A 16450-nucleotide genomic window follows, 5' to 3' on the forward strand; every position below is an offset into this window, starting at 1 on the left:
TCCCCGCGTGCAGCCCTGAGCAAGCGCACTACAGGTTCCGTGGCACCACGCGCGCGAGCTAGCCGGGTCGGGCGGGGCGGGGCGGCTTGGGCGGGGCGGGGCGGGTTGGGCGGGGCGGGGCGGGGTGGGGAGGGAGAGGCCGGGGCTGGCTGGAGAGTTGGCGGGCGGGCAGAGGAAGGGGGTGGGAGCGGAGGCGATGGAGGGGAGGAGTGGGGGAATGGGGGAGGGAAGGGGAAGGGAGGCGGGAGGCGGGGCCGAGCCGGAGCTAGAGTCTGAGCCGGCGGTTGCAGTGGAGGCGGTGATGTCGGTGCAGGTCGTGTCAGCAGCTGCTGCCGCGAAGGTGCCTGAGGTGGAGCTGAAGGACCTGAGCCCCTCCGAGGCGGAGCCGCAACTGGGACTGAGCACAGCGGCCGGGAGCGCCATGGCCCCCCCAGCGGGTGGCGGGGACCCTGAAGCTCCAGCTCCGGCCGCGGAGCGGCCCCCGGCCCCCGGTCCGGGATCGGGGCCCACAGCGGCTCTCAGCCCGGCCGCTGGGAAAGTGCCTCAGGCGTCGGCCATGAAGCGGAGCGACCCTCATCACCAGCATCAGAGGCACCGCGACGGCGGCGAAGCCCTGGTCAGCCCCGACGGCACCGTCACCGAGGCGCCGCGCACAGTCAAGAAGGTATTGGGGCCGGGCTGCCTCTTTCGGAGAGGGAGGGTGGTGGGGAACCGCAGATCCTCTCGGCGCGGCGGCACCACTCTCCACGCCCTCCCTTCTGATGCTGGAAGTAGAGACATCTCTTTTCCACTTAAACCCGCTCTCTCAGAGATGCCCCCACCCGGGCCCCAGTGCTGGGGGGAGAAGACTCCAGGTGGTACGGCCGTACTTCTCTGGGAATAACATGGAGGTAGCGCCCTCCCTTACTACTTGGAATAGGCTGGGAAAGGAGAGGCACCTCGTATTACACCTTTCTGTACTCCTAACCTACTCCCGTGTGTATTTTCCAGACTGTCGGGGAGAAGACCCCGATGGGGTAGAAAAGCCTTACTGCTTCTGAGAGTTCACCCAGTAATAAGGGTTGAAAGAGCTTTTCCGTTTGGACATCTCTGTAAGGAGTAGTTACCTCGCGTTGAGATCCTCAATTGTCTGGTTTCTGTACAGAAGATGACTCTCTGCCTTTCTGTGGCCAGGCGCTTCCATGTAGCAGTACTGATGCCGTGCCCTTCATTCCGCATACTGCAAGATCCTTAGGTTTTCTCTGAAAGTAGAAGGGTAATAGGGTAATGGAGAGATTCACTTCACTCTTCTCTTCGAGGTTTGTCCTCTCAGCTCAGTAGTTGGTCACCAGGATTGTTAGACTGTGTATGAAGAGAATGATTGTTTTTATTGGTTCTTTTATTATGGTCCGTAAGTATTAGGAAGAAATGCTTCTACTTTGGGGAAGGGCGATCACTGTCGGATTTTGTCTCAGCTGCCAGCTTCTTTCAGATAGTTTTGAAGAGGCAGTAGTCTCAGAACACCAAGGAGTAGATGTGCCTGAATGTTTTATATTCTCAGTATTATCCTTGCAATCGCTGTCTGTGGTGTCTGTCCTCTCAGAAAGCAAATCAGTACTGAGAAAAATGGCAGATGTTGCAAAAACAAGTTGTGGATTATCGCTATAATTTCTGAGGTATTATGCGAACATAGTGATATACTGGGTTTTTCCTTTTGTGAATGATTTATCAGAACAGCAAGAAAGTGATGTGAAATCTGCATTGGTTTCACTGTGCAGGACTCAGCTGAGTTGAAACCTTGTATCCAGCTTAACTTTGATTGTAATAGCCTCCTTATTAAGGTGTAAATCAGAGAACTCTTGCATTCTCACTACTAAAATATAGTGATAAGGTCAGAAGCAAGACTAAAGGAACTTGTTTAATGATGCTTTAGGACAGTGTCTTTCTCGTTTGCATTATGAAACCCCTCTGGGCGAATTACTGGGGGAAAGAGAGGCAGCATGGGCCCCATGGCTTCCCTTGTGGCTCAACCGGTAAAGAATCTGCCTGTGATGCGGTAGACCCTGATAAAATCTCTGGGGCGAGAAGATCCCCTGGAGAAGGGATAGGCTTCCCACTGCAGTATTCTTGGGCTTCCCTGGTGGCTCAACTGGTAAAGAATCTCCCTGTGATGCGGGAGACCCTGATACAATTCCTGGGGCGGGAAGATCTCCTGGAGAAGGGATAGGCTTCCCACTCCAGTATTCTTGGGCTTCCCTGGTGGCTCAGCCGGTAAAAAATACACCTGCGATGCGGAAGATTTGGGTTCGATCCCTGGGTTGGGAAGATTCCCCAAGAGAAGAAAACGGCTACCCACTCCAGTATCCTGGCCTGGAGAATTCCATGGACTATCCATGGGGTCGCAAAGAGATGGACATGACTGAGCGACTTTCACACATTCAAACACACATGAGCACCAAAGCTGGTAGTACCTACATATGAGTCTGGAAATCTGAAACATTTGTAATAGTTGCTTTATAACTTTGGCCAAATTCTGTGATTAAGGGTCTTTTTGTGTAAAATGTACAGATTAAGTCTCGAACATAATAGTGTTCAACAAATTGCCTTTATTTATTTGACCTTGCCATGCAGCTTGTGGGATCTTTAGTTTACCAGGAATTGAATGCTGGGTCCTACCAGTGAAAGCTCAGAGTTCTAACCACTGGACTGCCAAGGAGTTCCCCAACAAATGGCCTCTAGAACATGGGATTTACACTCCAGCAGACCTGGGTTTGAATCCTAGTACCCCTACAAGCTAGCTTTTGGGTAATTTCTAAATTCTCTGAGTCTTAGTTGTCTCTTTTACAAAAGGAGGTTGAAGGTTAGAAATATTGCAGCGGACTTACTGTTGAACTTGGCACATATAATAAGGGCTTAAATGATAGCCATTGTTAAGAGTTGATTTTATTTTTTTCTTCCTCCAATCATGGCTTAAGTGCACCACCATGGCTTCCTTTAAAAGGTATATACAGTTCAATGGCTTCTATGTAAAGCAGTGAACAACACGACAGGCCAGCATATCAGCCTGTTTTTCCTAATTCTAGATGTGTTTCTTGACCATTTTCCTTGTTGCTGAACCACCTTCTTCCTGTTTTTCCAGCATTAAAATGTGGGTCCCATGATTCTAGATTTACTCAGCAGCCTCAAGGCTATGAAAGACAGGGCTGAGCTTGCCTTACAATGTTAATTGCAACCAAAAAACAGCTTCTCCACTGGAAGTTAAACAGGAGAAGCTCTGGGCGAGGATGCAGCCCTGTGACACAACTGCAGGCATTTCTGAGCAGCTTTTAGGGGGTAGAACCTTTAACTTTCTTGACGTTGAAGCAGCTCAACTAAAACAAGTGCACGAAACTGACCTTTCTTAAAGCTGAAAGTCACCCTCTCCAAGGGACTGCAGTGTGATTTTGATTTGTTGAACCTTTCTTGATTGTTTTTTTAGTTTATTTAAATAATCATTCTGACCTTCACTCCCTTTTGCTTTTATTTAGTGTAGGGAGGGACTGGAGGTACTAAGGATTGAAACAGCTGCCTTTGACCATGTAATTGATGACTGTTGCTCTCATTTTTTACCTGTCACATACAAGCTTATTTATCTTAAGCTTATTTCCTTCCATTGATGGTTTCTCTTACTCTATTTGCGTATCTGTCATTAGTTTTCTTAGTACCATTACTCTGTTCAGTCACATGAGGGAAATAAACTTTTTTATAAGAGTCAGAATTCCCAAGTGCAGCATTTAGTAAGAGTGAACATATGGTGTGCAGGTTACTCAGTCCTGTCTTATCTTTGGCATCTACCTCAATCCTGTAACTTGTGGTGCTCTAAGGACAGATCTTGTCACCGTGGCTGTCATATATTTGTATATAATGTCTTTCTTTGTAAGTGAACTCAACAAACCAAACATCTCTGTAAGAAGTGATCTGTGAAACAGGATGATACGGTCCACCGTGAATGCAATAGAAATATTTGAGAGGATGTCTTTCCCTTGTTCTTGAAAATGGGTTAATAGGAATGTCATACCACAGTAGAGAAAGCAATGTGGGAGAGAATTTATTTCAGAAAAGGTAAAACTTTCTGATGATAAATCTGTGAGCTTAAGAACCACAACTAGTTTGTGCTTACATCAGTATCAGTAATGACCATGTTCAAGCAGATTCTTTTTTTTTTTGGCAAGGGAATCCACCTTGTGCTGGCTTTGTTGCTGTCAGCAGAGAATGAGTTCAGCCATGCTAGTGCCTTCTTGTCCTGAATTCTTTAAGCTCTTTATTTGGTTAATTATGGATTACTAAAATGGAACCTTTTGGATATAGTCATGGGAATGCAAGAGCAGTTTTGTTCCTTTTGCCAGTTAGGAAAATACAGCCTTGCAGAATGTTCAGTAAGGCAGTTGGCAGATTGACCCTAATAACAGTTACCATTAATTGGCCCTTTCTTTTTTTTTTTCTAATTGGCCCTTTCTATGCCAGGAATTGTTATCAGCATTTTTCTAATCCTGACAGCTACACAATGAGATATAAGTGGCATTATCTCCATTTCACAGATAAGGAAATGAGGTCCAGTGCCTTGACCAAGGTTATACATCTAGAGGGGGGCAGAGGTAGGACTTGAAATCCCTGTTTTAAGCCTTTGTTTCCAAAGCCCATTTCTTTTTATTATGCCACACTGACTCTAACTTCTTAGTTGCTGAGTTTTGGCTTTCTCTCAGAAGTCTTTCAAAATACTCAGTGAACTCTAAGGTATGTCTCTCTGATTTAAGACTTTCAGTTCAGTTCAGTTCAGTCGCTCAGTAGTGTCCGACTCTTTGCGACCCCATGAATCGCAGCACACCAGGCCTCCCTGTCCATCACCAACTCCCAGAGTTCACTCAAACTCACGTCCATCGAGTCGGTGATGCCATCCAGCCATCTCATCCTCTGTCGTCCCCTTCTCCTCCTGCCCCCAATCCCTCCCAGCATCAGGGTCTTTTCCAATGAGTCAACTCTTCACATGAGGCAGCCAAATTATTGGAGTTTCAGCCTTTAGTCCTTCCAGTGAACATCCAGGACTGATCTCCTTTAGGATGGACTGGTTGGATCTCCTTGCAGTCCAAGGGACTCTCAAGAGTCTTCTCCAACACCACAGTTCAAAAGCATCAATTCTTCGGCACTCAGCCTTCTTCACAGTCCAACTCTCACATCCATACATGACCACTGGAAAAACAATAGCCTTGACTAGATGGACCTTTGTTGGCAAATAATGTCCCTGCTCTTTAATATGCTATCTAGGTTGGTCATAACTTTCCTTCCAAGGAGTAAGCATCTTTTAATTTCATGGCTGCAATCACCATCTGCAGTGATTTTGGAGCCCCCCAAAATAAAGTCTGACACTGTTTCCGCTGTCTCCCCATCTATTTCCCACGAAATGATGGGACCAGATGCCATGATCTTCGTTTTCTGAATGTTGAGCTTTAAGCCAACTTTTTAACTCTCCTCTTTCACTTTCATCAAGAGGCTTTTTAATTCCTCTTCACTTTCTGCCGTAAGGGTGGTGTCATCTGCATATCCTAGGTTATTGATATTTCTCTCGGCAATCTTGATTCCAGCTTGTGCTTCCTCCAGCCTAGCGTTTCTCATGATGTACTCTGCATAGAAGTTAAATAAGCAGGTTGACAACATGCAGCCTTGACGTATTCCTTTTCCTATTTGTAACTAGTCTGTTGTTCCGTGTCCAGTTCTAACTGTTGCTTCTTGACCTGCATATGGGTTTCTCAAGAGTCAGGTCAGGTGGTCTGGTATTCCCATCTCTTTCAGAATTTTCCACAGTTTATTGTGACCCACACAGTCAAGGGCTTTGGCATAGTCAATAAAGCAGAAATAGATGTTTTTCTGGAACTCTCTTGCTTTTTCCATGATCCAGTGGATGTTGGCAATTTGATCTCTGATTCCTCTGCCTTTTCTAAAACCAGCTTGAACATCTGGAGGTTCACAGTTCATGTGTTGCTGAAACCTGTCTTAGATCATCCTAAGTAAAGAGTAAAACCAAAGTAAAGAGGATCTGAGTCAGGGCTTTAGGAAGAGGATGGGAAAAAATTGTACCAATGTAGAATCTCAAACAATTATAAAATTATGAGAGTGGGAGAAGAGGATCTTATATGTGTGTATAAAAAAGTGTTTCAAGATCAATGATGTGTTTTCACATTAGTAATTGAGTGATAATTAGAGAGATGTATTCTTATTTTTAATGTTATGAATAAATCAGGAGTGCTAGAGGACTATGGTTCTCTTTCCTGTCCAGCTAACATTTTCCTTGTTCTTTAAGACTTACCTTCTTTATGAATTGATCTGTAATGAAACATTTTGAAAATTAAAAGGGGAAGCATACTGTTATGTATTCCTGCTGTGTCCCAGGCATTGTATTAGAGCTTTACACATACTATTTTATTTAAGCCTTTTAAGAGCTGTCAGAAATAGGTTGTATTATCCTTGTTTTATTGAGGAAACTGAGGGTTGAAGAGATTTTGTGTCAAGGTTATACATTTAGTAACTGATATGAGCCAACAGAACTCGAATCTATTTGACTCTCATGCCCAAACTCCATTGCTTTTCAGTTGAAGTATTTCTCTGTTTAAAGCTTAGACTACACTTTTAAATCTTAGTTAATCTGTATATTTTTGTGAATTTTCTGTTATTTCACTAACAGGCCATTTCTTTTTATTTACTGAGTTTGTTTAATGATCTACTATATATCTATGTCAACATTTATGAATTTTCTGACAAGGCAGCCTATATTTTGTATTAGTATAATTTCTGAAGTCTACTTTTCCTGGGAAAGATTGAACATTAAGAGCTGTTTCAGGAGGTTGTTCAGAGCTGAAGTTGCAGTTGTGTATTTAATGTCTTGAGGAAGACGACTTAGGTCCTAGTGTCCAGTTAATAGAAGAAATGGAGAGTTCCTTGAAAAGGGAGTTAGTCTTTGTCATTTCCTTGAAAGTGTTCCCTTCCCCACAGTAAAAGGAAAAAAAAAAAGGAAGAGATTTGTTGGGATTTTCATTCAGAGTTTGTTCTTTCTTGGTAGTCCTAGGTAGTCCTTGTTTAAATAATTCAGAGAGGGACAACTGACGTGGATGGGAGAATAGTATATCTTGGCATCTGCCCCAGTCCACCCCCCGCCACTGTGTTCAGGTGGTATGCAGAATTATAGGAGCTAAGATTCCACTCCCCTAATAAGAGATTTAGTTAGCTTGATCAGGTTTCTATGGAATTTGTAGGAGCTTTTTACAGTCTGAATGACCTATGGCCCCAGATTTGATGAGAGCTGAGCAGAGGAGAAGGCAGTGGACTTCTATAATAGTTGTAAGTAAAACTACTTTGATTAAATTAAATCACTGAAGCCAAATGACGTGTATGATTTTCAGTCATACACTTCCGGAGCTGTATTCTGCCACAGTTCAGTTAGCCATTTTCCCTCTTGGATACTGCGTTAATAGCTGGTGATTTCCTATTCTTTATTCCCTTCCCCCCCTACAGGAGTCTATCAGTAGAAATGGATTGGTTTGGAGCACCTGGTTCTTCTTAGCTTAGAACTTAAATTATGGAAGGGTATAAACTTAAAATAAGGAAGTATATAAAGGTCCTTGATTGGCTAGTTGAGTTTCTCTTTTCCTTAAAGCCATTCTGAATACTGCAAAGCTTTCATTGAAAGTTAAGTACGCTGACACTTAAACTGGCTTCATCTTCCCTATAGATTTATCTCCTACTGTGCTCCAATTGTGTATCCTTCTATTCATTCTAAAAGATTTGATTTGATATTGTTGACTACCTTTTCTTGGAAACTTTTATCAGCTTCAGTTATAACTCGTTTACAGCTACCATTTACTGAATATTTACTCTCTTCCAGATATCTATCACATCTCATTTAATCCTCATAATGACCATCAGATGAATATTATTAGAAAATAATATTATTATTCTACAGATTAGAAAATGCAGGCTCAAAGAGAGTGATTAACTTGCCCAGGGCTTTGCCAGTCCTTGATGCCTTTGGGATTAGTGAGATGAAGCACTGCCCACAGCAGTAGTGGGAGGCTTTGCTACTCTGCCAGCCCCTTACTTTTCTGATTAAACTTCCAGTGAAACCTGCTTAAGTTACTCCACCTGGGCTGCTGAGATTACTCTGCAACCATCTGGACTCCAGGATCTATCCTTTTTCAAGGGGAAGTCTCATTCCCTGTTTTCTTTAGTTACTACGTGATGCCCACCTCAGTTACTATCTGGTGCCCACCTCAGTCACTACCTGATGCCCAGTCAGCCACTGTCTTCCTAATACTCATTCCCTTACCACTCCCTTCATCCTCTCAGCCAGTCCAGTCTTCCCAAACCTTTCCACTATGTTCTGAACAACTTGCCTATCTGTTATCAGCATATCTTCTTATAGCATCAGCCTTTAGCAACAGGATCAAGTTACAGGGGCAAAAGTGGCAACTGGTACCCTGAACTATAATTGTGCAGCCCAAGCTGCAGCAGCTCCTGCTTGGCCTAAAGCAAACATGACGTGTTTCCTAAGCCCATTCTGTGATGGTGTTTTTAGCTGTGTTGCCCTGGAGCAGGTTCTCTGCTCTGAAAGCTACCTCATGTCCTTCCTATACATTTTTTTTCTGTCCACTTCAGCCAGAGTTGACTTCTGCTCTTTATGGAACTCTGAGAGGTACACTGGTTGAACCTAACCATCTGCCTTTTTAGCTGTCTGCATCTATGGAGCTGAGTGTTTGCTAGAGAAAATCAGAACCAGGCAGATCGATGTCACTATAAATTCATAATCATCAGCCTCATATACTTGATCAGCGTTGCCTAGTAACATCATACATTCTCTAGTAAGTTCACTTTAAGCCTCACTGCAAATAATTATTTAATATGATATCTATTTACTTCTAATTTCAAGTGTTTTAAAAACAGTGATGTACCCTCTACTTGTTATAAAAACAGAAGCCACCAAAAGAGAATTCCTTCATCTTTGTACCTCCCAAATCTGCAAACCTGTCTGCATTTGGGGTTCATCTTTTTCTCTTCTCATGTTATGATAGTGGAAGACATGTCTTTCATTTTGTCAAGAGCTCTAATCACATTCTTCGGTCTTCTTAAAGAACTTCTTGTGGTTATTTCCTCTTTCCACCAGAGCCTTTCCTACAGATTTCCTTGCTATAATCTCGCCCATTTTGAAAACCCTGTCCTTTGACCCCTGTATCTGCTTTCTGTTACTGACCTATCTTTCTGTTCTGTTACCCAGATGAGTTTCTTAAAGAAGTTTCACTTTTTTCCTTTCCAAAGACTTTTTAAAAATTAATTTTTTGGAGGGTGGGCTGTGCTGTGTCTTCATTTCTGCTCACAGACTTTCTCTCGTTGTGACAAGCGGGTGCTGCTTTTTGTTGCAGTGCATGTTCTCTCTGTTCTCAGGGCACTGGCTTCGCTGGTTGTGGAGCACAGGTTCTAGAGTACCCGCTTGGAGTGGTTAACTGTTCCCTTCTCCAGGGGATCTTCCAAACTCAGGGATCAAACCCAGGTCTTCCTCATTGCAGGCGGATTCTTTACCAGCTGAGCCACCAGGGAAGCCCAAGAATACTGAAGTGAGTAGTCTATCCCTTCTCCAGGGGATCTTCCAACCAGGGTCTCCTGCATTACAGGCGAATTCTTTACCAACTGAGCTATCAGGGAAGCCCAACAGGAAAGTTTCTATGAGAAAAGTCTTTTACTGTTGTTTTTATTAGTATTTTTCTGCTTACAGTGAGGCTGAAAATATTTTCATGAATATATTGGTAATTTGTATTTTTTTCCTATAATTGTCTATTCATATTCATTTGTTAACATATTTATTGAGGACTACTGTGTGCTTGAATCCCCCAAGTACTGGGGATTCAGCAAAATAGATAAAGATTTCTGTCCTATGAATTTGTCTTTTTCATGTTGGCATATAGGAATCTTTACATTTTCTGAATATATTTTTTCTGGCCTCACAGTGTGTAGGATCTTAGTTCCCCCCACTAGGGATCTAACCCACACCTGCTGCAGTGGAAGCATGGAGTCTTAACCAAGTCTTAAGGGCTGGGTGGCCAGGGAAGTCCCTGGATATTAATTCTTTATATATATGTTGCAAATATTTTTTCCTACTCTGTTACTTGTTGACTTGTAACTTTGTTTATATTAAATATTTTCATGTAGTCAGATTGGTGAGTTTTTTTTCAGACTTTAAACTTTTAATTTTGTATTGGAGTATAGCTGATTAACTGGAGAAGGCAATGGCACCCCTGGGATCACACAGAGTCAGAAACGACTGAAGGGACTTAGCAGCAGCAGCAGCATAGCTGATTAACAATGTCATGGCAGTTTCAGGTGACAGTGAAGGGATTCTGCCATATGTATATACATGCATCCACTCTCTGCCAGTCCCCCAAGCCCCATTTTTTCTCTTATGGCTTACATATTTGTGTCTTAGAATGGCCTGTCCTACCCCAGATTTATTAACAAGTTATTTTATATTTTCTAAAGCTGTTTTCATGGTTGTGTTTATTATTGTCTTTTGGTCTTCAGTCCATCTAGAATTTATTTTTGTTTGTAATGTAAGGTAGGGACTATTTGGAGTGTAAAAGGTGAAAGTGAAAGTTATATCGCTCAGTCATGTCTGACTCTTTGCGACCCCATTGACTATAGCCTACCAGGATCCTCTGTCCATGGGATTTTCCAGGCAAGAGTACTGGAGTGGGTTGCCATTTCCTTCTCCAGGGAATCCTCCCGACCCAGGAATTGAACCTGGGTTTCCCACACTGTAGGCAGATGCTTTACCATCTGAGTGTAAGATCGCTGTATTTGTCCCCAAATAAAAATTAATATTTTACTTACTCGGGTTTGTTCTCTCTCCTTTTTTTGCCCCCTATTTAACTTGTCTTTCCTAACAGTTTTTCTTTCTTAACATTGAGCAGGAAGTGTAGAAGTAACTTTTTAAGTGAAAACTCTTTTTAACTCAAGAATGACAGACACTAAAATTGCCATCCTGGTAGTACCAGCTTTTCCAAAATGACACCTGATTTTTTTTAAGGCATTGCCAGGAATTGAGTATGTGTAATGTAACTGTAGGAAGAGCTTTTTTTTTTTTTTGCCTCAGGTATATACTTGTGTGCATCTGCCTTTCAAAGTTGACATTACCTGCTTCAGGTTACAGAAAGACTTCTTTTCCTGACAGTTATAAAATGTCTTCTTCAACAAAGCTTTTGTTGGGTAAAGCTTGACTGATTCTACTCTTGGATCACTCTGCTTTGGGAGGCAAGTAGAACAGAAATTTTTACTACATTCATGTCTGTTGTTTCTGTGAAAGAGAAAAAGTAACTGGTCTAATGCCAGTTCCTTTTTAGGGCCTTCTACTGTATTGTAGAATTAGAGAAGCAATTTTACTGCTTTCAGATATTTGTCTAATAATCTCCCCCAGTACATTCTGAGCATCTTTTGTGCAAAAACCACCTATATGTTATGTTCTAACCGCTGCTAAGCAGTAGGGTTACTAAGTCAAAATACTATTCTTGGCCTCAAGGAGAGGGAAGGGAATGTAAATAGGAAAATAAATACAGTCTAATTTAGTATGAGCACTATTAGAAGCAGGAATGTTTGCAGTTTGCAGGAGCTTGCGTGCTAGATTGCTGGTTGAGCAGGGTTTCATGCTCAGTGCCCTGGATGCTATCTGAGTCACCTAAGTCTGCCCAGGATGGGAAGATCCAGAAACACAGTACCTATGTAGAAGGCTGTGAGTCGCTGTGGGTGTGTGGGACTGCAGCACTGAAACTGAGGTCTGTCACGTTAGAAAGGAGTTGGTTGTCCACCCAGGAAGCTTCACAATGTAGCAGAACCTTTGTGAGGTTTCCGTGTTCCAGCTTTACAAATTTAGAAATTCATATTTTAAGTACACTTCACCTCTTAGGACTGATTCATTCACTTCTTAGGACTGGTTCATTCACTTCTTAGGACTGGTTCATTCAAACCACACTCACCAGAGACTCATTTAAAACAAAATAACGTCTAATTTTTAGTCAGAAGATAGCATTCAAGCTAATCTGAAATACATGCCAATTATAGGAGACTCTGGAACATCTACATGGGAAGTCTAACCTTAGTTAAAGGCAGTTTATTAAGTTTGGAATCTTTTAGGTTCTTGCTACTCAAACCCATCTATGACCAGAATCATTGACATCACTTAGGAGTTGTGATAAATGCACAGTCTCAGGCAGTTTGGTTCATGTTAGTGTGTACCCACCAGAAACTTAGTTTTTTTACTCATTGCTGAATAAGGTTGGCTTAGCAGTTGGCTTATTTCTTTTTCTCTTTTATGCAGTCTCAGAGTAGAGAGGCAAGAAAATCATTTCTGAGTTTTGTGGTAGGGTGGAAATTTATAATGAAACATTGTAAGACTTGCAACACTTAATAAACAGAGACAGAAGCTTAGATGGGCACTGATACACAAAGACAGACATACACAGAGATTCCCCTACATACATAGAACCCCTCAAGACCCTTCCACTCAGACACCCCTTCACACACACACACACACACACACACACACACACACACACACACACGGGTCTCCATAAAGTCCCAAACTTAGACCCACAGAGATACCCTGAAGCCTGCCCCAGCACAGAGAGAGATGCACACACTCCCAATAGGTAATGTGTGAAACTCAGATTTTTGAAGGATTTAAGTAGTGTTCTCCATAGTTATTTTGAAGAGATGGGATGAGTATACTCTTTAAGGTACTTTTAACTGAGCCACAAAAATAAAGCAAAAATAGATTGGCTGCCACTGGGTTTACAGAACAGTGGGTGCTAAAGCCAGTTTTATTTGGATTCTTGTTTTTGGAACTGCTTGTTACTGGGCATCATTTGCGGCCTGATGTACTTCCCATGCTTGGATGGAAAGTCATTCTGTTTCCCTCAGGAGCATGCGTGCTAGATTGCTGGTTGAGCAGGGTTTCATGCTCAGTGCCCTGGATGCTATCTGAGTCACCTAAGTCTGTCCAGGATGGGAAGATCCAGAAACACTGTACCTATGTAGAAGGCTGTGAGTCTCTGTGGGTGTGTGGGACTAAAGAATGTAGGGTGGAGAGGGAAGATTATGTTAAAACTAGAAAGAGGTGTCATTTGGGAGTTTATAACCTGTTGGATCATTTATGGTATAGGTTTGCATAAAGATCTGTGATGAAGCCTAATGACAAGAATGACTCAGGGGAATAATTTAGTTGTAAGTTGTTCAGTCACTAAATCGTGTCCAACTCTTTGTGACCCCATGGACTGCAGCACTCCAGGTTTCCCTGTCCTTCACCGTTTCCCCTGGAGTTTGCTCATACTCATGTCCAATGAGTTAGTGATGCCATCCAACCATCTCATCCTCTGTTGCCCCCTTCTCCTCCTGCCCTCAATCTTTCCCAGCATCAGTGTCTTTTCCAGTGAGTCAGCTCTTCACATCAGGTGGCCAAAGTATTGGAGCTTCAGCTTCAGCGTCAGTTGTAAGTTAAAAGGTTTTAAAACTGTACAGATGTGGGCTGGAGTTTGCACACTGTTGGTTGATAGATCATTGGTATCCACGTCGCCAGGGATTTGGCTTGGGTAGCATCTTGTTAGGTAAAAAGAGATTGAGTAGTACAATGTGTTTATGCCTAAACACTTAAAAGTTTCTATCACACTGAGACAGTAAAGCACCAGAGAGACATTAGTAGAACAGTTTTACAAATGTGGGTTCCAAAAGGAGATATTTTTCCCCTGCTGCCTGGTACATGTGTATATATTCATTTGACCAAAAAACTCTTCATTTTTTTTTCCCCCAAGCATATGGAAGAATACTGAGAAAATTGTAGTCACTGCCCAATTTAACAAATGTTAGCATTTTGCAAAATTTTCTGTAGATGTTCTTTTAAAGATGTAAAACATTGTAGATAAAATGAAAAACCCCCTTGTACCTCTTCTCTGTTCCTTTCCTTTCTTTCCTTCTTTTCTCCCAACTCAGAGGTAACTGCTGTTCAGACTTTGCTGTTTATAACACATTTTAATACTTTTGGTTCATTTTGTTTATTAGTATAAATTGTATATCAATAAAAGATATATAGCATTGTTTTGTGTGTCTATAAATTTAATGTAGGTGATATTATAGATCAGATATTTTTCTGTAACCTACTTTTTTTCTCTCAGCTTTGAGTTTTAACTAGTCTGGAACATGTAGATTTTCCAGGTGATTAATTTTAACTACTGTATAGTACTTTACTGTATGAAAATACCACTTTTTACCCATTCCTCTTTAGTGTTCCCTTTTTCTTCTTGCTGAGGTTTGAGCATTTGTAATTGTGTTATGCACACTTCTTTATCAGCATTTCTCTAGGGTGTATCCCTATATGCAAAATTGCTTAAGGTATATCTTAAATTGCTTTCTAAATTAGTTTTATTAATTCCTCTTTTCTGAATCCTTACTAATAAGTACAATTATCAAACACTGAACTTCTGTTCAACTGATCTACCAATGTCTGGTAGTTGTGAAATGGAATCTCTGTTTGTTTTAATTTGCATTTCTTGGATATAAATGAGATTGGCATCTTTTAATATGTTTATAGTCCATTTGGATTTCCTTTTTTGTAAGTTATGGTCTATATTTGTATATTTTCTGATTTTTTTTTTGAGATCTCTTTGGCTTTTATTATTGATTTATAAAAGTTTTTTATATGTATTCATTCTAATCCTTTATTTCATCAGATATATGTGTTGCAGATATCTTCCAGTCTGTGTCTGTCTTTTTTCTTTAACTTAGGACTTTTATACAGAAGTTAAATTTTTTAATGTAAAGTTGACCAGCTTTTTTTTTTCCCTCTGTGAAGTTTGTCCTTTTTGAGTTTTGTTTTAGAAACTTCTCCATATTTCACATACTCTTCTCTATAAGTGTTCTAATGTTTAGTTTTAATTTTTCATGATTTAGTCTATGTGGAATTTATTTTTCGTTTATAGTGTGAGATAGTGATCTATTATTTTCCCATATAGATAGCCAGTTTTCCTAGCCCTGTTTTATTGAAAATAGTTCCCTGTGCTGTACAGGGATATGTATAGCACAGGGAATATGACCTGAATACAACCTTGTTCTACATCCTAACACATGGCATTATTGGTCTTTTTTCATTGTAACCATTTTAGTGGTTGTGTAGTGCTATTTTGTTATGATTTGAGTTTGCATTTCCCCATGACTAGTGACATTGAGCATCTTTTCATGTCCATATTAATCATTTATATATCTGCATTGATGAAATGTCTATTCAGATCGTTTAACTTTTATTTTTTTTTAACTTTCTGGCCACACCACATGCATGTGGGATCTTAGTTCCCCCACCAGAGATCAAACCCATGCCCCCTTCGGTGGAAACGTGGAGTCTTAACTGCTGGACCACCAGGGAAGTCCTGTCCATTTTTAAATTGGTTTGTTTTCTTATTAAGTTGTAATAAGCTGTAAGAATTCTTTCAGTATTCTGAATATAAATCCTTTATCAGGTACATGGTTTGCAAATATTTTCTCCTACGTTGTGAGTTGTCTTTTCATTTTCCTAATGCTGTATTTTGAAGAGCTAGTATGTTAAATATGGATGAAGTCCAGTGTAATACTTTTAAAAGACATTATGCTTTTGGTGTTATAGCTAAGAAATTAGTAACTCAGGATCACAAAAATATTGTTTCCTTCTAGTAGTTTTGTAGTTTTAGATTTTTTATTTAGTTCTGTGACCAATTCTGATGTTAAGAACTGACTCATTTGAAAAAACCCTGATGCTGGGAAAGATTGAAGGTGGGAGGAGAAGGGGATGACAGGGGATGAGGTGTTTGGATGGCATCACCGACTCAATGGACATGAGTTTGAGTAAGCTCTGGGAGTTGGTATTGTACAGGGAAGCCTGTGGCGTGCTGCAGTCCATGGGGTCACAAAGAGTCAGAAATGATTGAGCAACTGAACTGAACTGAACTGTGACCCATTCTGAATTGACTTTTATTGTATGGGGTAAGTTATGGGCCTGATCTTTTTCCCTTCATATGGATATACAGTTGTCTCAGTGCCATTTGTTGAAAAGACTATTCTTTCCCTGTTGAATTGTCGTGACACCATTGTTGAAAATTAGTTGTTTGTAGATGTGTGGGTTTATTTCTGGATTCCGGATTCTGTTCCAATGATTTACTTATTTATGTTGATGCCAATACTATACTTTCTTGATTACTGTAGCTTCATAGCAAGTACTGGAATTGGGTACTATTTTGTTCATCTTTTTCAATATTATTTTGGTTTTTGTAGGTCCTTTAAATTTTCATATAAATTTAGGATAAGCTTGTCACTTTCTGTGAAAAAGCTTGCCAGAATTTCGATAGGGATTGTGTTTAATCTATAGGTCATTTTTGGAGAATTC

General features: G+C 41.2%; 1 protein-coding gene across 2 annotated transcripts in view; it reads left to right on the forward strand.

The window, feature by feature from the left end:
- The first annotated feature begins 215 nt into the window (after positions 1 to 215).
- Positions 216 to 16450, forward strand: part of AHCYL2 (adenosylhomocysteinase like 2) — a 187327-nt gene continuing 171092 nt past the window's right edge. For both annotated transcript variants that reach the window (XM_040259613.1, XM_040259614.1), the window contains exon 1: positions 216 to 664. In XM_040259613.1, coding sequence (XP_040115547.1) covers positions 218 to 664 — 447 coding nt within the window. In that variant the 5' untranslated portion in view covers positions 216 to 217. The remainder of the gene's footprint in view (positions 665 to 16450) is intronic.

This window comes from Oryx dammah, unplaced genomic scaffold (genome assembly GCF_014754425.2).
Source record: "Oryx dammah isolate SB20612 unplaced genomic scaffold, SCBI_Odam_1.1 HiC_scaffold_18, whole genome shotgun sequence".
Lineage (NCBI taxonomy): Eukaryota > Metazoa > Chordata > Mammalia > Artiodactyla > Bovidae > Oryx > Oryx dammah.